General features: G+C 33.3%; 2 protein-coding genes across 3 annotated transcripts in view; one reads left to right on the forward strand and one right to left on the reverse strand.

Moving 5' to 3' along the window:
* LOC140863825 (uncharacterized) overlaps window positions 1–18,715 on the forward strand; it is a 52,692-nt gene extending 33,977 nt beyond the window's left edge. Inside the window, exons 2-4 of one of the 2 annotated variants that reach the window (XM_073267540.1) lie at window positions 15,536–15,640; window positions 15,752–15,808; window positions 18,007–18,711. In XM_073267540.1, the coding sequence (XP_073123641.1) occupies window positions 15,536–15,640; window positions 15,752–15,808; window positions 18,007–18,336 (492 nt within the window). In that variant the 3' untranslated portion in view covers window positions 18,337–18,711. Of the gene's footprint in view, window positions 1–15,535; window positions 15,641–15,751; window positions 15,809–18,006 lie in introns of both variants that reach the window. The other variant, XM_073267541.1, reaches the window with a different exon arrangement.
* Window positions 18,716–19,790: 1,075 nt separating this feature from the next.
* LOC140864521 (NADH dehydrogenase [ubiquinone] 1 alpha subcomplex subunit 13-B) lies at window positions 19,791–22,415 on the reverse strand. Its single transcript, XM_073268758.1, has 3 exons — window positions 22,052–22,415; window positions 20,191–20,262; window positions 19,791–20,104 (listed from the first exon to the last, which is right to left on the reverse strand). Exons 1-3 carry the CDS (start codon window positions 22,264–22,266, stop codon window positions 19,960–19,962), a joined length of 432 nt encoding a protein of 143 aa, XP_073124859.1. The 5' UTR covers window positions 22,267–22,415; the 3' UTR covers window positions 19,791–19,959.
* Between the last annotated feature and the right edge of the window lie 1,298 nt (window positions 22,416–23,713).

Consider the following 23,713-nt stretch of genomic DNA (forward strand, 5'->3'; position numbering starts at 1 on the left):
GAACAAATAGTGGAGCTTCCAATAGCATTGAGAGTATCAGACGAGGTGTTGCTGGTGGAAGAGGATGAACGAAATATAAAAGATTTAGAACCCTCATAATACTATATAAAGAAACAAAGAAAAAAGCTATTCTTTTTATTTTTTTTCATTTTGCACATTATCACACAATATTAAATTAAACATTGTGAATATTAATAAACAAGTATGAACGAAAATATTACCCAATATGAAAATAATGAAAATATCATAACATTCCAAATAATATACCTAAATGTAAGAGATTCTAATGCTGAAGTCCTTTTTCATTTATCAACGATAACAAAAAAGAATCTTAAATTCATGATGCAAAGTATATCACATATAAAGTAGTTGAGTAGAGTATTATATTTTTTTTAAATAAATGTTCCGTAAAAAGTTTTGCTACATCACTGCTGGATCTAATGGGCGAGTTCTTAAAAAAATCAAACTTGTAAAAATATTTGAAAATGGTGTTACTCGTAGACATAAAGGAGTAGCAATCAATCCGCAAGGAGCATATTGAGTAAATTTATGTGCATGGATAGTGAATGTCTAGACTAGATAGGGGGTAATTGCTTACACTACCTTTTGAAATATCGAGATTGCTAAAAATCACATGTGAAAAAAGAATGGTCTATTAGTTCCCTGTGTTTTTGAATCTTGAGCACATACGTTCCCATGCTTTCAAATTTTGAGAACAAAATCCCTTGTTCGTTCGTGTTTTCAGGTGTATTTGTGCTCAAAATTTGAAAACACGAGGGGTTAATAGTCACAGGGGGTTTTCGACATATCATGATTTCACAGGGGTAGTGTAGATGAAATGACCGGAATACATCCTTCTTGTTCAATGACTTGATATTTTCATAACTTTGTGGATGTGGAATTGCAAGAGAAGGATATGAGTAAACAAATGGGCTATCAACTATTATTCAAGAGAGGATAAAAAACTTGATAAGATTAAGTCACAATATGATTCCATGGGTCGATGAGGATTGAAGCAATTGGCCAACGAAAATTTTTAGCTAATAACTTAAAAAATTTGCGTATCCGGTAAATATAGTTTATTGATAATACGGTGCTTGAGTTGTGAAGACAAGGCTAATATTTTCGAGGTAAGCATCAATACAAAATCTACCATTTAACAAAAAGAGGTTAAACCCAGTGGATTATGTGTGGATCAGCACGAAGAATTATTAATCACACTCAATGCCTCAAACCACTATATCAAATGGTTGCATGACGGTTACAACTACAAATTATTGCTTGGAAGAGTCGAACAGACTTCTTAATGGGATCAATATATATGATTTATCATGTGTAATAATGAATGAAATTTCTTTGAAACACGTGCAATATCTATATGAAAAAACTAGGATTTTCACTTAGTACTTTTAGTTGTAATGATATCGACTTGAGCAATAAATTGGATAGTTGACCTCTTTGTTAGGAATGTGAATGTATAAACTCTTTAGCAAAAGAGGATATCCAATGACGCTTAGGAGAACCATGGGGATATGAGAGGAACACAAGCTCCCAAGACAATCTCAAGGAGGAAAATAGTCAGTTGAGGATGAAGATAAGAGCAGAAATAGAAAAAGTGGTGAAATCGCAAAAAAAAAGGGATTGAGGTACATGGGTGACAGAGTTATGCTAAAGATACCAATCTAGCGGAAGATGAGCAAGAAAGATGTAGTGTGTCGTTTGCTTGCTAGTATAAAGTGGTAATTAAGCCTGTAAAAGATAAAGGATTAGCAAATGTAGAATTGACTTGGATCTTTTGTGCAAATATGATGAAGCATCTTCTAAATTGTTCACACTAACAATCTACCCTTCTCCAAAGGTGGATTTTAGTAATTATTAGTAAATAACCAAATATGATACTTGGGCTGAGGTCAAGTTGTTAATTTTTCTTATCTTATAGGTTAAGAATTAGCTAGACTTATACAAGTTATTGACGATACCTTTTAAAATGACTAGATGACAATATATATAATAGAAAAAAAATTTGACAATTAACTATTAAGGAGGGAAGACCGCGAAAAATCTAATGTAATGTGGAAATTAATAGATGACAATGATGCACATGGAAGGCTACAATAAAAAGGTACTTTACGTTTAACCTTCGTGTAGAATACAAAATCTTGTATTTTAATAATAAGTCCCAAGTTCGTTAATTTTTTTTAATCTTATCAATGTGGATATTTGTTTTGTTTTTTTTTGTTTGGTGTGGTTTTCGAAGTCGCCCAATAATCAGAATGTGTATATATGAGTTCATATTCTTTAAAGGATTGATTGATGGGTATTTTTAGTATCATTTATTTTGGTATAACATCAAGCACCTTGTCCTAACAATTGGTTCTAGAATGATGATTATGGATTCTATTATTAGTTAGCAATCGTAGGTGAATGTATTTCTTTCTCTGTGCGACTGGCACTTGCTCTTTGATCTTTATTGCTGCCTAAACCTGACAAGTGTTATGGGTTGAGCTAGATGTATACTATTATTCTAGTTTAAACTTGGGGATAATAGCCAAAATAGTCCTATAAGTTTGCTTGTTTTGTGATTTGGTCATGTAAGTATTCAATTTTGGGTTTTGGTCCTGTAAGTTTAGTTATATTTTGGTTTTTAGTCCTTTTTCATTTAAGCAATGTTTTTATAATCGGACTGGTGATTAAATCGATCTAACTTAAAAAAAATGGTCCAACTGGTTGAACTGTTTAACCTGATTGTCGGATCGGAAAATCGTTTATATAATATAATATAATTAATAATATATTTTAAATTATAAAAACCTAAAAAATTTATATAAATGAAATATATATTTATCGTAGTCTCAAACTAAATAACTACATAAATATATTAAAAAATAAACTCTAATATTAATAAATAATATTTTTAATGAATTTTTTTTCCAAATAATCATGTATATATAATAAATATTAAATTAAGGTTTTAAAATAAAAAAACTAATTTTTCAAACAAAAAATCGAAAAATCAATTTTCCTGTTCTTGACCAGTTTTGGTGGTTCAACCGTTAAAACGGTTTTTGGGAGAGTTTCAGATCAAATCATTGACCGATTTCGGTTCAAACCGGTTGAACCGACGGTACAGTCCGGTTTTCAAAACATAACATTTATTTGTTAATATCACAACAGACACATCATCATTTTTAATGTCACTTAAGCATTTTAGCTGTCACGTCAGCATTTTCTGATGCCACGTCAACATTCTATGAAGAAAGGACTAAAAACAAATTATAACTTAACTTATAGGACCAAAACACAAAATTAAATACTTACAGGACCAAAACACAAAATGAGCAAACTTACAGGACCATTTTGACTATGTTCCCTTAAACTTGGTTACGAGCCAAATATATAGATTAACTAAGAGTACATAAATACCTTTTAATTTAAAGTAGCGAAGAGGACTTATGAAATGTTGATTGTACGTGGTTACTGATTGTTGATTAATGATTGTGTTGGAACCACCTGTTTTGAGTGTTTTGAGTAGTAAGAACCCTATTATGGTTGAAATGTCATCATTTTCGTTAAAGACATCATGTAAATGGTAATGGGGGACAATATAGCTCTTATATTTTATCACTAGAATGACACTTGTTTCTTAGAAATTTTTGGTTTCTAAAAGTTATGTATATTCTTTTTCTTTTTGGAAAATCATATTAGATTTGGTAAGAAATTGGAAAATAACAATTTTTGTGGAGACAATACCACCATAGCAGTGCTAAGATTTAACTCATCTTTTGTTATCATTTGGGGACTATAAGGCTTGCTAGCCTATTTAATTTAAATAAATAAGAATCTAAGATGGGATGCCTATTATTAATGTGAAATTGAGAAAGAAAGTGTTATTTTTTACTTTGTAGGAGTTTATTTGTAAGAAAATCAACAAGCATTTTGCAGATAATATTATTTTTGTTCATATTCTTTTCCTTTTTTTAGGTAGCATTCCATCATTATATTACATCAATAGTGCATCATATTCAAATACAGTAAAATTGATTCCAAGTGGAATGAAATCGACAAAATCTAAGTTAGTTTTAAATTGAAGTTGTTTAGGGCGAGGCATTGCATGACTATTCACCTTTAAGAGCAGTGTAGGACAAAAGTAGGGTGTAATCGAGTCGAGCCAAACTCTTGAATGTTTGAGCTTGACTCGTTTTTAATCGAGTCGAGTTTTATTTAACGAATATATTCATGGTTCACGAGCTTATTTGGGCTTTTAATTCATTAAATTCGTTAAAAACTAAATTATATATATAGAGTAAAATATGATATTTTTATTAAATTTGTAATTTATTTATTTTAATTTTAATAAATAAATGTAATAGATTTGTTATATTTGTCATAAATAAAAGTGTAAAATCTTTAAATCAAATATCAAAATTATTATTTTTTCATTTAAGAGACGAGCCTACTAAAAAACCCGTTCAAGAGTTAACGAGACGAATATTGTAAAGCTTGATTATTTTATCTTAATGACTTTCATTAAACGAGCTCAACCGAGCTTTTATCAAACCGAGCTCCAAATAGCTCATGAGCGAATTGGTTTATTTACATCCCAGATAAGAGCACTTTGTGCTTGCATGCAGCCATCTTGATATCTTTCAGAAGCATAGTTGTAGATAGCTCATACCATATTAAGATCATCACACTCAATACTCAAACGTTGTGTGGTATTACAAGTAGTTTTCACCGTCCATGATCACCTTGTTGGGGCAAAATCGATCGGCAAAGGGTTGAATGTGAGTCAAGGTCTAAGTCTGTATAAGTGGTTAAAAGCCGGACTTGGGTTTAATTATTCTCGATGTAAAACGTAGTTGTATAGGGATTGAGAACTTCAATGATGATTGAAGGGCAAAGGGAGTGTTGGTTCACACTCAAGCTTAAAGGAAAAGGGACCAAGCAAGCTCAGATGTTGAGTTATGGACAAGAGGGTCATTAGAGCCAAAGCATACAAGAAATGCTGGCGTCAAGGTATGTGAGAATATGTCATGATGTGCCAGCTTGAGTAATGGTGGTAGCACTTAGGCTCGAGTAGGCAAGAGAGATGCACAAAATGGGTAGAGAATTTTTTGTGGCGGGTGGAACTAAACTTTGAAGGCCTCAATAACAAAGGTATGTGCAACAATTCTACATTTCTCGGCGAGCACATTATATGAATTTATATTAAATTGACGTAGAATGAATTCGAGAAGTAGCTTGATCATCACTTTTATCTACCAATATTATGCTTGAAGAGTGAAAGAAACTTGGGGATAATCAAGCAATTAACCACCTTAATGCTTTAAATAGACGAAGTTGTTCGATGAAGATGCATTCTTGAGTCTTGGATGCATTCTTCTATCTCGTGTACGGTCTCCAAAATCAGCGAAGAGAGAGGTTAAATATCAAGGGGTGAAGAAGGTAGCTGATGCCATCGCCATTGCGAAGTAAACTCATATAGTACGAACGAGAGAGAGGTACTTTAACCTGTAAAAAGAAAGACGAATTTATATCGAACTGTAAAGAAACGTATAACCAACAAGATTGTTTTTTCATGGTTAAGGGTAAAAATTGAAAGCTACATCCACAAGTAGTACAAGAAACAAAAGAATGTTTTTGTGCCAACATTGTTCTATCATCAAGTTTCAATTTGATGTCTATTAATATACTTTACAACTCACAAGTTTAGGCCATGAAAAAAAATGTAGAGAGGTTATCGAACCATATTAGTAGTGTTTTTACATGAAAATTGATCAAACTGATGTGGACATGGGGCCAGACGCACTCGCAGGCTCAAAATGTTTATTTCACGCCCACATTTAGGTGTGAACAAAGCACCAACCCTTTCATTTAGTCTTTTATTTGACCATGGAAAAATGCTAAAATAGTTATGAACGATATAAGTAGTGCTTTTACATGAAATTGATCAAACTAATGTGAACATTGTGCAAGGTGTACTCATAGGCTCAAAGTCTCCACTCCCACATTTAGGTGTGAACCAAGCAACGCCTTTCAATAATTTTTTTTACCATGAAGCATATGATTTTATATTCTTTAAAGGGTCGAGTTGTCTTTAGTCATTTTAAGTTGGAAAATATATCTAGTAACATAGTATTGTCTTCAAGTCTCATTGATATTATATTATGGTTATCTAATTTGAGTAATAATATTAACATGAAGAATTAAAATAAATCAATAATTAGTTAATTTTTTCATATGTTTTTTTTTTTTTTTTTATGCATATGTTCAATTTGTTACCAAACCTAATCCAAACCAAAGCCACCAATACCTCTCATACACCTTTCTATTTGTATATAATTATGTTAACTGCAAAGCACGAATAATTCTGTTACATCCCAATTTATTGATGGTGATGTGGAGATGTTTTAGACTTTCCAATTTGCAATGTACATTTATATACTATATTTTTTCTCTCTTTGTAAGTTTAATTATACATCTGACTGTGGGATGTTTGGAATCCAAAGGGCTCATTGACTTAGGGGTGTTGAATAGTATTCATTCCGAAATTCAATCAAGGGTCCCTCGATTTTGCTCGTGCAAATCCCATAAAATCTTGTTACGCTCGTACTCTTACGTACAGGCAAAGTACTATCATATATGTGACCATGTGCATAGCCCTCATGTGCCACTATTGGAACTTGCAATAGCCTTGCTTCTATATTTGCCTGACTTTGTCAAGAATGAGCCCGTTTGCTTTTCGTTTTTTAAGTTAGCTTTTAAAAGTGCTTTTTTAAGTAAAAGTTGTGTTGATTTCATGTTTGGATGAATTGATAAAAACACTTTTTTAATTAATGAAAAGCTAAAAAAAGCCTAAATTTGGGCTTCTCAAAAAGCTCTATTTCTAACTTAAAAAGTGCTTTTTTAAGCACTAAAAGCTCACCCAAACACCTTGGTAATTACAAAAGCATTTTTTTTAAAAAAAAAACACTTTTTAAAGCTTGGCTACAGAAACCAAACGGGCCCTAAATCTAGTATTTTTCTTTCATCTCTCTTGCTACGATCTCTGATACTTATTCCGTTTATCTCGATGCATCAGTCAACTTCACTTCTTTTAATTAACTTGATTATTTTTGGTTGATTTTCTAAAAGTTTATGGTCTTTAACGAACTCGTGAGACTGTAAATTATGATTACGCAAAAATCTCAATGCTATCGGCTGGCTTGGCATCTTCCAAACTAGCTTGATTTTTCCTCTTTGATAAAAAAAAATTTGGACATAAGTATAAAACTCATGAAACTTTGAGTACCTTGCTAAACATACAAAAGAGTTTATGGTATTTGTACAAATGTTTAAAATTTTACATTCGAAAATCATATTCTTTCATATATATTTTATAATCGCACAATCTCAACAAAGGAAATAAAAATTGTTATTAAGCATATCAATGTGTGTCCAGTTAGGTTCCTTACAAAACAACTTCAAATCTTCATGTGTCTTTCAAGTTTCAACCCATGTTATCATACGTTGCTTCATTTTTTGCTATTAGCAAAATCATTTATTTGACATATTTAGTTGTGATTGTGAGTGTTCTAGTATGAGATTTTAAGTAAATGTTGAAGGAATATAGGTATTGTATATGGAATGTAGATGTCAAGCATAAGCCTACAAACTTGCAATAAGGTAGTTTCCATGTCTATGATCCCAAAAGGCTTGAGCATGACAATTTAGAATTTAATTACCTTTTGTCATAAATTTAACAAGAAGAGTAGGATAAGTGAGTTCGGGTTGACTCAAAACTATTTTATTTACAATCGAAACCTTTATTATACGGTACAATTGCATAATACAACTCTCCCCTTTAGATATCCTCTTGACGATGGGCTTGTATCGTTCAAATTTTATTAGAAAAACCATGACAAAAACCAGTGAATGAAAAAGAGTAAAACATTCCTCGCTCTTTATGAACTGGCTCGTATAAAACCTTTTCATGCAAAACTATGAAGGAAAAATCATAGATCGTAGACAAGGGAAAAAGTATGAGCTTGGGTTTACTCCCTTGTTTGCTAAAATCAGATGAAATCAATAAATCATCACATTCCGATCGTGTCCAATAATTTGAAGTTATATATAAATTTGTGAAAAAATTAGTCATGTTTCTTCGTTCGATGCGAGTCTCTATGTAAACACATAGCCGGTTCAACTTGTGTTGCACGCTATGCCAATGTCTTCAGGTTGGAGAAGTGTTATATCTCACTAATGTAATTTGTAATATATATGATAAAGATTCAATTGTGTTTAGTTTTATGGTTGTACAAATTAAAGGGAATGATGACTGGGGTGGTACCGAGTCTGAAACAAATGGATATATTTTCTGTTTCATATTCTTCCCTGATATCTGTCATCATATAACCACGAAATCATCATATATCCACGAATCCATTTGTTCATATTTAGCATTTAGAAATCTTTCACTATATTAGTTATATGACAGGTTATGGTACTTGGGGCCAATGACTCTTTTTCAAGTGGGCGAGAAGGATTTTCCTTTTTTCTCAAATTCATTTTACAAATGACTAATAGTTTTAGGTGTACTAATGTAGTGTACCGTATCCATCAGGATTGATTTAATTTATATAATTGTTGATATGAAAAATAATGTTTTTCATAAGTCGTGTCGAGTTAGAGATGTTGAAATATGTCTCACATCGGTAGGATATAGTTCCTGAGAGTTAAATATATGGTCTTAGAAAACCATCTCCCCTTGAGCTAGTTTTTTGGGTTGAGTTAGATCCAAGGTTCATTTCTTAACGTGGTATCAGAGCTCAGACCCGTCGTATGTGTTGGATTGTCCATAATTGCGCTGCCCACAGTTGGGTCACCCGTTAATATTTTTACGCTCCATATGTTCTTTCTTGGGCGTGTGGGGTGTGCTGAAATATGTCCCACAATGGTAAGATGGAGTTCCTGAGAGTTCAATATATGGTCTTGGACAATCCTCCTCCCTTGAGCTAGCTTTTGAGGTTGAGTTATGTCCAAAGTCCATTTTTTAACAAGAGATCCGCCTAAAAAATTTGACATGTGGGACGGTCACATAGGAGTTTTGTGTTAGACATGTGACTCTCAAATGAAGTATATCCACAAGTTTCAAATTAAGTTGATAATAAATGAACACAAGTGACACCAAGTCTACAAGAAACATTGTGTTAAAAAATTATGTTGCGTATCGTACAAATTTACATCTTTTTTTTTTAATAATTATAATTATAATTAAAGAAAAAAACTCTTTTGTATTGTATTTGGATTATGCTTAGGTGTTTGAACTACAGGTTTAAACACTTTGCATTATCCAAATATTTTAATTTATCCCATATGACCACGTTTTATTTTGGACCGATTCTTTGTTGACAGTTTGTTAGGTTAAAAATTCAAGAGGTGTTGCATCCCAAAAATCTTAGCTAATGAGTGGTGTAATCTCTTGGGTTTATAACCTACATTTTTAATTAATTTTAATTTAATATTCGATTTGGGAGATTTGTAAATCCTACGTCTGCGGCGACCCACTTTAGATTGTTATCACACACCTTTCAGTATTCAATACATGCATCATGTATGTTAATCCAGCCTACAATTATGTTTTTTTTCGTATTAAGTACATGTATCATGCACCTTAATCTAGCCTACAGTTATGTTTTTTTTCCCTAATCATCGACACTGATCCGATGATAATCCTTTTCTAGGTCGCTCTTGCCACTATGACGACTATCAATGAGAGCACCAATGTTAAGTTATAGACTCAAGAGGTGTTTAGTTTTACCACTAATCGATTGGGCTTATTACGTCCCTTTTCGCTCTATTCGTACATGGAGGGGAAATAGAATTTTTGGTTTTATTATTTGACAAAAGGGCATGCTGGAGCTAGATAGATTCACACTTGAGATTTTTCTACACCCTTTATTGACATGTTCTACAAAAATTCTCACCCAATAGAGAAGCTTTTAGGATGGAACACCTGTTGAGTTTATAAACTTAAGACAATATCTACAAATTATCATGATATTTATTATTTACATAATGGCAAGATCCACAATGAAAATTATATTTTTTTCAATTACTGTATTTTTGGATTTCATTATTTTCATGTATTTGTATTTTCACGAATAATGTCTTCCAAATTTAATTCATTAACCTTTTTTTAACATATCATCTAAAAATAAAATAAAAGGTGATCATGCAAGATATTGATTTATTTCATTGTAATCATAATTACCAGGTGCTAGAACTTCTTATGGCGTTTTACTATCAGTTATGTCATGATCTCTTTAGGATAGTCAGTCTCCCTTTTGACATTTAACTGTTCACTCATTTTCTTGTTGGTCGTTTCAGGCAATTTATAGCCATTGTTCAACATGACAGTTAATAAGAGCTAAAAGAAAATGTAAGGAAATTGAATTGAGTGGATCAAATTGATAGAACAATAATACATTCTCCATAAATTTCTTTTAGCTTCCATTTTCTTCCACTAATGTTAGAAACTACTGAAATAACAATTGAGAAATTGTGATGTAAAAATTTCATTGTTATAAATTCTAAATCATAGATAATAAAACTCAAAAGCATTTCAAATATACATTGTAGTGTATTTGTCATACAACCAATAACTTTTAATCTCTTCAGGATATTCATTGTGGTGCATTTGTCACACAACCACTAACTTTAACACAACCTTTGGCTCCAAGCCAAAAATCATTTGTAAAATTGATAATTAGTTGATATAATATCTGCAATAGATACTGTAGGTTGTAATCTATCACATCCTTAAATATGACGTATTATTTTAAAAATCAATGGTCTAAAGTTGATCGGAGACGTTTGTTAAATAAATCAACTAAACCATTAATCCAGAAATTTGATCCTGTCTAAAACCAATAATAGCCACCAAAATAATAAAACAGCAGTGGGAATGGCGATAAACCCACTCCGACTATGGCCTTTTCTGCCATGACCAATTTTCTCCACCCTCAAAACTTGAACTGCTGCTTATTTTTTATTTCATTCTTGTTTTCCAGCATAATACACAATCTCATAAACATATCAAATTATATACAGCATACACAGATTTTTTAGTTTCATCTTATTAGAAGGTGTTATTGATTTTTAGTTTTAACTCTATTATAAGATGTCAATAAATTCTGGCTTAGCCATACCAGATTGGGTCATATTTGTCTAATTTAAACTTACTAGACGGGAACCAAATAAAATGTTTAAAAAAATAGTTTGCGAGATCGGGCATTGAAACACCATAAAAGCATGAGAAAATACAAGTTGTACTTATTGTTAATTTCACAATCGGTAGGAGATGAAGTTTGATTGTGAAAGAAGCTAAACAAATGAGTATTCTTTGCATAATCTACCTTATCCAGGATTCTTCTTGCCTTAGCTGAAACTAGCACAATTTTTTGCAGACTCTGTGTGTCATATGATTGTTGTGGTATTTATAGGTAAGTATTTTGAGGGATAAAAATTCTTCGTTTCCTTATCTTCACACTATTCTGCAGATTTTAGATTGACACAAATATTCCAAATTAACCTTCAAATCCTGAAAATCTTGCAGATTCAAATTTAGTAAATTAGTGATGGTAAACCATTATAGGTTTGGAACTAGTTGAAGATCTACTTGGGCTTGGGTCTTGCACACGCATGTCGAATGTTTGTGATAGTATTATGTATTTTTATAGACAATGCAATTGTTGGTTTATTTTTAAAATCTTGTGCAGTGGTTAAAGTGATAGTAGGTCGAAGAATTGAAATTTTGATGGGTAAAAGTTATAAAATCATATTGAATTACTATGTCAATTAAGTTGAAGAAAATGGAAAACGGTTTGTTTATGAAGAACTTGAATAATTCAACACGGTCAATACTATTAAACTATAGTGATATCGTCTTGCTTATATGATTAAAAATCTCGTGGAGTAAAATTGATACAAATTTATTTCTAACTTGGAAAAATCTTCATTAGAATTCGCTTTTTTTAAAAAAAAAAATTTAAGCACACTTTTTTTTGAAAAAGAAAAAAGAAAAAGAATATGTTCTTGTCTTTTAAGAATACATAAATAAACTTGCTCCAAATGTTTCTCCAAAATCGCTCTCAAATTTTCCGTATTCAGATATATGCATGCTGTAATAAATTACTTCGTTTCTCCCAAAGAAGAATTTTCTGAAAGTTTTCTTCTTCAAGTGTCATGCATTGTTCAAAACCTAAAATGGTTTATATTCCTGTGTTGGTCTCAGTAGTGGTGTTAACTTGTGTTTCATTTCTAGGAACAGTAAGTTGATACTTATGAATGTATTTCTTACTACGTTTTTCTTGTTGTAGAGGTATTGAACCTAAGATTTATTTTCTAGTAACTCAACTTAATTGAGCAATTAAATGAACCAATATCCCAGATGTGCTTGACATTTTTATATGGTTGAAGGTTAAACCTGTCTTTGACACCTAAGAAAAAGTGCATTAGCAGATACTTTGGGTACTCTTAAGATGCATCAGGCACTCGGGGGTCACAAACTCTAAGAAGCTTGGCAATTTCCTAGAAGCTGCCTTTTGACACAAGCTTCAACCGTTCATTGGTTCACTCTATTATTCTATTCTGCATTTGATTCAATAACAACTTAGGTGTATTATTTTGAAGAATGGTATCACCGTAGAAGAAACCAGTTATTGAAACTGAAACAATACATACCAGTCATGTGACCAAAATTTATGTTGCCTTAACAAAATATGCCTTGATCTGAAACAATACATACCAGTCATGTGACCATAATTTATGTTGCCTTAACAAATGCCTTGATCTAGTTTTGCAAAAGTAGAATAATTGAAATTTTACTTCTTCTGTTATTCTAAATGCATGTTGCTACCATAAAATACATCAATTAGTGAATTCATGTTGCGACTTTAAAACTCTCTAAAATAGCTTGGAATTTAAGAAAATAGCTCTTATTAAATAAAATGATAATACTATATTATATTGTGGAATCAAGTGGAAGACCCCTAAAATTTGAACAAATAAGTTCCAAAATACTAAATACTAGAATCCGGAATATAAAATTAAGAACCTTGTAACAACTCTTACATTGCTCCACTAGAACTTCTCCTTATCCCCACTCTTATCTTAGTTTGAATTCGTGTATCAACTTTAACCTTGATCTCGATAAACATTACATCATACCCTGCAAGTTTGTCTTAACAGCTTATTAGTACCAGAAATAGGTCAACTTCACTATTATTCATGAATGATCTTTATCCTAATGTGTTGTACTACTAGTCTTTGATGTCAATGGTTGTGGCGTCTTACATCATCACAATCAGTAGAGGCATATAAATTGACAAATATACATAAGTAAAAAATGCATTCGTAACCGAACCCCTCATATCCGTCGTGTTGCCATTTAACCCTTGTCATCTATTTCACTGTGCAGCTAACCCTACTCTTTCCAATTGCAACTTTGGTCCCTATGTAAAGGCTACCAACCATAGAACTCAATTCTCTGAAGCCTACTGTAGTTTACCAACAAGATAAGTAATTGTGCTTGTCTGATGTTTATGCCAAATAAAACAAAATATTAAAATAATCACTTCTCATTTGATATCATTGATATGCAAAATATTCTATGTTGCATTATAGATTTAGATCATATCTCCATACCAAATGAGAAGTGATTATTTTAATATTTGTAGATTCTAGATAAGAGTTTGGCCTAATTTATCCGTTGGTTGGATTAGTTTACTCGAGTATTGGCAGTCTTATCTTAGAACCTAAAATGGTCCAAATTTGCTTTTGTCTTTGCAAGTATGAAAGCATTGTCGTCGCTATACTCAAACCTAGATGGTCTCTCGATATCAAATGAGAAATGAGTGCTTCATAGTCTCGCGAAAATCGAGATTAGAGTTTGACATAATCTATCGACTGGTCAGATGAGCTTCCTTCAGTGTCATTCCTACCCTTGAACCTAAAATGGTGAGATATGAAGAAGTTTTTGCAAGTGTGTTTTAGTTGTCACTCTCAAATCATCCGGTACTTATTTGAATGTATCACATTGATTGTGGAGAGAACAATGAATTCAATGAGCTCTCCTTGGCATTTGGGTCAATCATTTGTCATTAACATGGAAGGTACTTATTTTATCTTACATTTGGGTTGTGGAAATGATGTGAGTTTGATGAGCTTCCTTTGGACTTGGGGTCAATCATTTGCCATAAAGTGGTTGATTTATTTTAGCACTATTGAGAAAGTCCTTGTTGAATGGTGAAATGAGTTTGGACGAGTTAACAGGTGCATTCAATCACCGTCCTCGGGAATTAGGACCAACCACTCGTGAAGTTGTTTCTAGAAGAGTGGACACGGAAGGCCCATCCAATGTATGCTAGGGGGATTATAATTGAGCCAAAGAGACAACGACCCTAGAAATTACTATCACATAGCCAAAAAGATGCAAGAATGTTGGATGCCCGCATAGATATTGGTACAAGGGCTATCTGCATGAAAGAGTTAATAAAAGAGCTTATTACTCTTAACTTAGTGAACTAAATAAAACGTAACATGAAAACCTACAACAAATTAAATATTGAAAGAAGAATTGTGCAACACAAGAACTAATTTCGTGACGAGTGTCGTACTATAGTCCTAAGCATTAATCCAAAAACTTTTCTGCCTTCATTTTCAGTGGATGCCTGCTTCATGATAACTGATTGTTATGTTCCCTAGAAATATGTAGTTGGTAGATCGCAAAAAAGTAGAGATTTTCACTTGGTAAACGCGATAAATCATTTGAGATTTTGAGCGGTAGAATTTTACACCAATTTTACTGCAGATGTCCTCCTAGGCCCAAATTTTTTTATAAAAGAAAAGATTATCAACTGAAGAACTAAGAGCTACAGAGTTAATGTTTAGGGTCAACACCCTTGAGCTTTGTCTTCAGGGTTCTGCTAATCCTCTTTTTGCCTCCCTCATTAAGCCACTTCATCTCTTGGAGTTTTAATTTTTCATTTCCTCTGGCTTAGAACGTTGATTTGGCAAAGGCATTATTTATCTTACCATTTATATGTTTCCATGGACGTGTTTTCCTTTCCTCTTTGGTTTATGTTTGGGAGGGGAGGGCTTATGTGACAGAAGTTGAGGCAAGTTGTTCATCAAATAATGCAAAGTTCAAATAATGTGAAGTGATGGTGCTTGAGAATTACATTAATAAGTTAACAGTGCATTTATTAAATTTAATTCATCCTTTTTTATAAGAATCATTAAATTTAGTTCATCCTTTGGCCGATGATCGCCATCCTAAAGTTTTCTTTTTTGAATTTCTTAAGATCTGTAACACATTGCTCTTGTGAGTTGCTACTTAAAGTTGATTTATAATGTCATCTGATTACCAGTGTGACATGTATAGTCTTTATTAGATGAAGTTCTGACTGGCTGCTTTGTACTTATGTTGGATAAAAGTTATCTATCAACCAAATGAATTTGTGATATGGAGTGAAACTTTCCGGCTTCTTATCAGTGTGAAGAGTTATGGATGGGGAAGGCACACATACCTCGCATATCAAAAGTTGGAGGACTTTCAAAGTTGGCGGCCTACTCACTGTCTGTCATGGATTATAAACGAGTGAGTGACGCAGATATGAAATCACTCAAACATATATTGTGCGATGTAATATGTGTAAAAGCATATGATCCATCCATTCTGCCTTTTCTAATTAATGTTGCTAATTGGCAGACCAGAATAACTCGGAATGATCTGTGTGATCACGTATGGATATTTCATTTTACTGAGGTATGTGACCATTGTATTTCCACAATTGATCCATGTACATTTTGTGGTTTCTAAGTAAAATCTAGTGCATATTCTTAACGCTTTAAACCTGGTGACATTTATTTGCATTTTGTTTTTACAGCTGAGATCTGTAACTGTGCGTGAGAATAAGGATTTGTTATTCTTTGTTTTGGATGGATTTTTTAAACTGGTTGATGACAGGATTTAACTGAACTAGATAATTTTTTATCTATATTTGTCTGCTACTTTGGACAAACTCTGGCTCTAGGTAAGACAAATTCAGTTCCCTGCCTCATCCTTTTGACAAACTGTGGCTCGTCAGCCAATTGCCTATCCTCATCCTGGTCTAGTGTGTCAAAAATCAAAACTATAAACTGATTCAATTTTCTGGCAGACTTTATACCCTAACTAATTGATGTCAGAAAAAGGACCCCTCCTGATGAAGAGATCTTTCCGATCTTTCCGTCAGTTGCTTGTTATGCAAAAGATACCAATACAGCGTAGGGATCAGAATCAAAGTCTTGTACGAAAAATGGTCTTGTGAGAAGGCTTTATATAACCTGTTCAGTGTTCAATCCACTAAGCAAATAAACTACCTAGTCTTATATTGGCCTCCAGAAAAGACAGAAATGAATGAAGACGCCTTATGGTCAAAGGGTTTAATCTCAGTTTTTAAGTCCACTCACTTCCTAAGAGAAGGATTTTTTATATCTGGCAGTTAGCAACGCAGGAGAATAAGATAACATCAGTGGATGATATACTATATCTTCACTCAGGTAGTAAAATCGACATGGTTAAAAATCAAGGGTGTTCCCTGAGTATGTTGTGTCATAATGTGCTTCAGTCAAAAAATCATGTATATTGAAGCTTTATACAGAAAGTATATATATATATACTATATCTTCACTTAGTATTTATATTGTCTTGCAACACCTCAGCTATTCCCGACCCAGTGCAATTTTCCCCGATTTTTCTTTAGTAGATTACTTACCCCTTAATGTCAACCCATTTCTACATTAGCCTCAGTATTTCTGAAACCGAATTATGGGTTGATTCTTAACGATGGACTTTTAGAAGTTTCTTGTTATTGTGGCCTTGGCATGCTTTGTTCCTGACTGGCAACATTAGCATTTATATTGTCTTGCAACACCTCAGCTACCAATTTTTATTCTGAATTAGATTATTTACCCCTTAATGTCGATCACATGATAGAGAGAATAATTTAAGAAAGTGCAAAGTCATCATGAAAATCATAAAAATGAATTTTGCATGACAGAAATCCTCGCAGGGCAGGCAGGCACTTATTTGACTACAGAATTTCCTCAGGTACTTCATGAGTATATAATTTCATCTGAAGCCCAGTCTAAAATGGGTACTGAAGAAATCACCTGAAGCCTCGAAAAGGTCTTCACATACATTCTTTCACAATCTTAGTTGAAGCTCCAACTATGTGGTTGCTTTAGGAAATTATAGTGGCCTCAATCTCAGTGTTCTAGGGCTTCCATTAATCTCATATTAGTCATTACTTAGTTCTGAATCAAAGTTTCAAATAAGCCAATAATAAATTCTCCTTATCATGTCCATGAGATGCAGCGTTGGCCCGGCCAAGTAAGTTTGTTCATATTGGCAAGATTAATAATTTATGTTCCATGAATTTGGGCACTTTCACAGTGGTGGTTCGATCCTATCATAGTGTGTACTGCTCATGAAACTCTCGAGGATAAACATGTTAAATAGCATAGAGATTTATTTGAGAGGCAGGAAATAAGCTCATTCAATCCCCGATCCTATATAAAGTACAACTAATACTGGCCGAGGAAAGCATGTATAAGGCATATTATATACAGGAACTTGTACTGTTTGGAAGACATTATCCCTTTTAACCCATTAGCCCTTTACCTAGTTACCCCTAAACCTGACCATTTGTATTCCTTGTCTTGCGCCCTTGTCAATTCTTACTGCCGAACCTACAAATTTGAACACCCTCTTATTTCTTACTTTCGACATCACATCTTGAAAATACTTCCAGCTACAGCAAGATAATCACTATTTAGTCTTAAATATGCATGCATTCCATTCCAAGCAGGGGCACGCACCTTTTCAAGAAAAAGAAAAAGAAAAAGAACCATCATTTGCATTTAGTTGGTTGAAATCCTTACATTGCAATTTATCTGACCATCATCCCTCATCTTCTGCAGGCAGCTCCCGTGTACTGGCGTAACATGGATCCCTACTGGCAGGGCTCTGGAACTCCGATGCGTCGATACTTCCATCCAGATGGCAGCATTACTGCCGATGCGGACGACGGGGTGTGGGGAGGCCATGAATCTTGCTACACCGTTGTAACTGGTTTGCTGGAGGATGGGACGATAAGGGAACACTACGTAAGAATAAACAGATGGCCTCAACTGTCTGTGCAGAGAAAAGAAGACGGGAGCTGGAAACTCTCCAACCATCTATACTGCTACACTACCGTACCTGATCCTGACAGAGAAGATGGCACTGGCCCTCCGCTCCTCATCTTCTGAACAAATCTCCCATCGCTAATATGCTAGTTTCACCCGTTGTGGGGTACTCATGTATGTATACATCTATGTATGCATGTGTGTGCATGTGTGTGGTGCTGACTTTCTTGATTTTGAATCGGGTTCCTTTTCACTGTGGTTGGTTGTATGAAATCTTGTTTTCTGTTTTCCTATTTCGAGGAAGTTCAAGGATTTATATATGTTGTGGGGACGTTTTTGGATTTGTGTGTTTATGGGAGCATTTGACAGAGATTCCAAGAAATAAAGAGAACACAGAAATTAAATGAAAAAAGCTGCTGATGTGAATTGAAATTCAAACAGCCTGGCAAGTGTCGGGCTCAGAGGGTTCGCCTCGTGGCTCGTAGGATACGTGGCGAGATGTGAGTATGTGATGAGTAAAAAAAAAGTGGAAAGGATTGTGTCGTTCATTTTATTGGCCGAAGAGACGTCGTATGTTGTCAGATCTAATTCAAACAACGAGTAGATTGGCTACATTTTTTATATATTCTATTTATATTTATATTTTGGGAAGGATAAATATTAAATAATTCTTTGTAAAAGATAAAACATGATTCGTTGTGCATAAATCCTTGTGTGAGATAACCATGATATTTGTTTAAAAAAAAAAAATAGAAATGCGTTAGTGTATTGGTATCATTTTAATATACCAATTAAGAGTATCTGATTTATGTAGTGAACATTAATATATTTTTAAAGACAAAAAATTTATATTTTTTCCGTGGGCTGAGCTGGATTGTCTCATAGAATTGACGGTAACACGTCTTTGTGTTGTTTTAAAGGGTAAATAATACTTCTTGTTAATAAACCTAATGATTCATATTTAGCATTTTGCGCACAAATTGACAGTTCATTATTTGTCGATCTAAAGACGATGAGTTGATGAAAGTTCGAGAAGATCTACTCCTCTCTCCTTGACATATGATTCTTGGATCAAAATATAAATTGGCAAAGTTACATGACATCACCACCCGAATTGTTCCATCCAAGTCGAATTATCACTGCTAAAAATAAAAACCACCTTCTGCCACTAACCAGTAACATTTTGAGCCCTCAACAAATGCATTAAAACGTCAAAAATCTTAACCAGAAATGGAAGGCATGGGAGAATGCCATTTTAGCTTAATTTGCATATATAAGATACAAGATCCACAGTGTCACACCACGTAAATTCATATGCAATGTAAAATCATGGGATTTTCACATTAACGATATTGCGACAAATGAGTAAATTTGCTCATACCCTCGTACATAGTTTTATGATCGATAACATAAATTTGCGACATTATTTTGAAAATTGGAAAGGAGATTTATTGTATCGCAGACACTAAACAAATTGACCGGTTTATTCATTTATCTATTTCATAGAATTAACATTTCAGACGGCATATGACTAACAATTTGTCATATCAAGTATAGCAATCAAACGTAAAATCCAATGCCATCAAAACTTCAATTCTTCACTAATTACCAATAAAAGAAAACAGGTTTTTGAACAATTTTATTTTAGAAACGGAGCAAGCACAAGGAAATTTGTGAAGCTTGCAGGTAAGTAACAGTGTTTTTACTCCATTATGTTGAAAGATCAGAGGTCAAAGCGCGCCAATTTTACCAGATATCAGGGCGGAGCTCGCCTGTTGCAGGAGGCATCCATTTTCCCGAGTTGTAGACACTTTCACCCACTTTCCAACCTGGCACATCTTTCATGATTCTGGCCTCTTCCTCAAGATATTTCTGCCATTCTTTGACGAATCTGATACAAAAGAACAAGTGACCATCAGGTCAGCGTACAAAAGTAGAATCATATTCAAGGCCGGTATGAAGAAATGCATGAATCACCTTTCATCTTCTTCAGCTTGAAGTATTGGCAGTATAGCCCTTCGTGCGGCATACTTTTCTTCTTTCAATTCCCTGTATGAATGAAACCTTTTAACTCCATTTTAAGTAATTGGACATATTTCCCATTATAGCTACCTAAAATTACTAATATAAGGATTAGTAAAATCAGGAAGGAGATACAGAAACAAGATTGGAATTGTTCTCTTAATACTACAGTGGTCGTAGCAACTTGCTAATAATTCACATACCTGGCTGCAAATAAACCAGAGAACTAGATATTGACAACATATTTCATTGTTTACAGAGGCTTTCAAGAATTTATAACTCATTGTCTTTAAGTTAATATGTAGCCAATGTCCATTACTATTAAGATCATGGTTTATGCAAAGAAAGAGAAATTAGTCAGTGCTTGAAAATTGGCTCGTTGAATATGGACTGTGTGACTCTTAGTCGGTATCGATGGCCGTCTTTTTTAAAACAATTTTTTAGTTCCTTTTGTTGTTTTGCAAGATGTACTCAGGTTCACACTATCCCTGTATCAAAATTTACAAAATTTAATGGCAAAGGAAAAACAGAAGATTACAAAATATAATCGACAAAAGCACATAAAAAAGGAGCAAGGAAGGAAATAGAAGTATGATGGGTGTTTGCAGGGGTTATTTGGCTAAAACTTCTGTTCTCAAACTCAGGCTAGGGACAAGAGGGAAGGTTTTCTCTGCTAGAAAGCAAAGTCTATGGGATCAATTATTCAATGCTTATGAACAAAGGACTTAAGACGTTGAAGAAGTGGATTCTATGCGGCTATGCCTCGAAAAAGGATGTTAAACTTGATCATCGGTTATGCCTCGAAAAAGGATGTTAAACTTGATCATCGGTTCTACAGCTATTTTCAATTCTTGAATGCATAAATTCAGTTGCATACTGCATTGGCTTAACTGAGTCCGCTCATATACATCCATCTTTCATTTTCCTCTCCTCAAGCCCTTCTTTGAGGATTCCGATATACAGCCAAGAACCAAAACTGCCATTGGCTACGTTCATTAGGTGATTTAGGATATGAAACAATACCTTTGGTTTTTTAGTTTTAGATTTTACAAAATTTGTCATTCGCACATATATGGTGATTTATAATGATTATGTTCATATTAAAGTATCACAAAATATTTACACAGTCACACACAAAAATAGACTTATGCATGCAAACACAAAAATATATTTCTGGTTGTATCCTAGTTTTATGAAAATTATCACATCTCAAATCCGTATCATGCCGTATCCTACAATCCATCTTCTTGGGTGGGAACCACACGAAAGCTCGATGTATTAGGGATTTCGTCAATCCTAGCATCAATATCAAACAAAATTAAACACCACAGATATTAGACCATATCCCCACCCTCATGTAGACATGTACCCAGATTACGCATGAGTCACACACATAAGATGTAGCATACCAAGAGAAATATATTTTTCACTCGAATCCAAAGGTCATCAAATTGAAGAGGAACTTTGAACATAGCCTATATAATCAGTAAAAATTAAAAGTTTACAATAACTCAACTGATAAACATATAATGTCAAGTCCCTGAAGCCTTCCTCGCATGTTAAAAATGAAACCACGTTCAATCCCCTTATTATTCAAGATCATCATAATCTAAGCAACTTTAAGAAGTCATCAAAAAATTTCACCTTCCTATCTCACAAGGAGGTGAGATTTGATCACCAAAAGTAAGCCAGCCAGCTTCTCCAATCAAATAAACACACATCATGCTAAATTAGGAGCTCATCATAAATAACAGAAACTTTCAAATCACACTGGAATTTTTTTTAAAAAAAATCACTTGATAATATCAAAATTTACCTGCGAATCTTGTTGCCTTTGCCGACCTGGTACATGCCCCAAGAGAAAGCACCAAAAGTGGCGAGGAAAATGGCCATTGCGCTGGGACCTTTGCTCGGGATCCGCCGAGCAAATCGGACCGGTGCGAACCCTCCCGGCGGCGGACCGTCCTGAAGTAAGGGCATATCCTTCACGCTCGCCATCCCCGCTTTCTTTCTTATCATCGCCTCCGTCATCTTGCCGCTTCCTACGAATTTCCCCTCTTCGCAACTATTGTATGTACAGTAGTCTCAGATAGAAATTCAGAAATCGAGTGAAGAAAGGGAAAGGGTTTCTGTACAGTGAACTCCCTTCAATTGTCTACGGTTTCCACTTGTAAAGGGTTTTTTTTTAAAAAAATTTGATCACTTTAGGTGCAGGTTTTTTTGTATGCGACTACTAAAACTCAATATCCTATTTTGATTACCTGACTAGCGTAGTTTGCAAGCTATTGCGTTAGTCCAAGGTTTACCCAGAGTGCACCGTGGTTCCCACGTCACAAAAAAAAAAACTTTTGGATGGATGATTTGAGTATTACTCATATGCTATACGATCTCATCAAATGAGTTCTAGATTATTATAATTGTTTTGGGTTTTTGTGATTATCTGCTCCAACTTTTATAATTGTTAATCAAAGGTAAGATTAAGATGTTTTTTTTTCCGTTTTTTTAATGGTTTAAATTATAATTTGACATTTGTTACCTTCAATTATGTTTGCCCACTTTTTCTCTCTCAGACAGTCAGACTCACTCCTTTATTTTAAAAATGTTTTGCATTTTTTTTATAATGTTCATAACCGGATTTTTATGTTTTACATATTTTGTGCATGAATGCAAATTTTGTCATTTTTTTATTTTATTAATCTTATATAAATTCAAGCATTCATGTTATAAAATTATAAATTAATTCTAATACAAAATACTCAAAATACAATAATTATTATTATATAAATACATTGTTGATGTTGTGATTGTTGTCACTTCTGAGTACCAAAATTAAATTAAAAAAGATAAATATTATATAGGCTAAAGATATTATTGTTATTTTATTAAAAATTAATGTTGGAAACATTTTTTGCCAAAATCGTTAAACTTTAGCTTATATTGGTTTTAAACTTCAAACTCTTTTTTTTTTTTAAATTGCTTTTCACCACCTACTTCTTTGTAATCTCAAACACTCTCGGGCTGAATTTTATGCAATCTAATAAAAAAAAATTTGATACATGGTAACTTCGAGCAGTTTGATTTTAAGAATTATAAGAATCGTTTTTAAGAATATCACACATTTGGATGTCAAATTTAGAAATATGAACTTTTCACGTTAGGCATTGTTTGGTTTGGTGTATTATTAATCTACGTATAATTTATCTAATTCAATTTCGCGTTATTCTTATCATATTATTTATCCATATATTACATCAATTAAATCAAATAAATTATAATCTATTCATCAAATCAAATAATGTATTAACTATTATTTCTTATTAATTTTTAATTTACATTATATTACTTATCTATGTATTACTTATCCTATCACTCAAACCAAACGGTGACTAAGTGTTGTTTGGTTAAATAAGTGTGGATGATGATTACGATGGGGTGTTCTAAAATTTATTTATTTTTTATAATGTTTTAAAGAATAATT

The sequence above is a fragment of the Henckelia pumila genome, chromosome 4 (assembly GCF_033568475.1).
Source record: "Henckelia pumila isolate YLH828 chromosome 4, ASM3356847v2, whole genome shotgun sequence".
Lineage (NCBI taxonomy): Eukaryota > Viridiplantae > Streptophyta > Magnoliopsida > Lamiales > Gesneriaceae > Henckelia > Henckelia pumila.

What these genes read in the sequence shown, in the direction of transcription:
- LOC140864521 (XM_073268758.1), bottom strand. Translation starts at nt 22,266, where the DNA reads ATGACGGAGGCGATGATAAGAAAGAAAGCGGGGATGGCGAGCGTGAAG. An exon ending in AAAGGCAACAAGATTCGCAG is followed by an intron (nt 20,263 to 22,051) that starts GTAAATTTTGAT and finishes TCATTCATACAG; the next exon opens with GGAATTGAAAGAAGAAAAGT. An exon ending in CAAGCTGAAGAAGATGAAAG is followed by an intron (nt 20,105 to 20,190) that starts GTGATTCATGCA and finishes CTTTTGTATCAG; the next exon opens with ATTCGTCAAAGAATGGCAGA.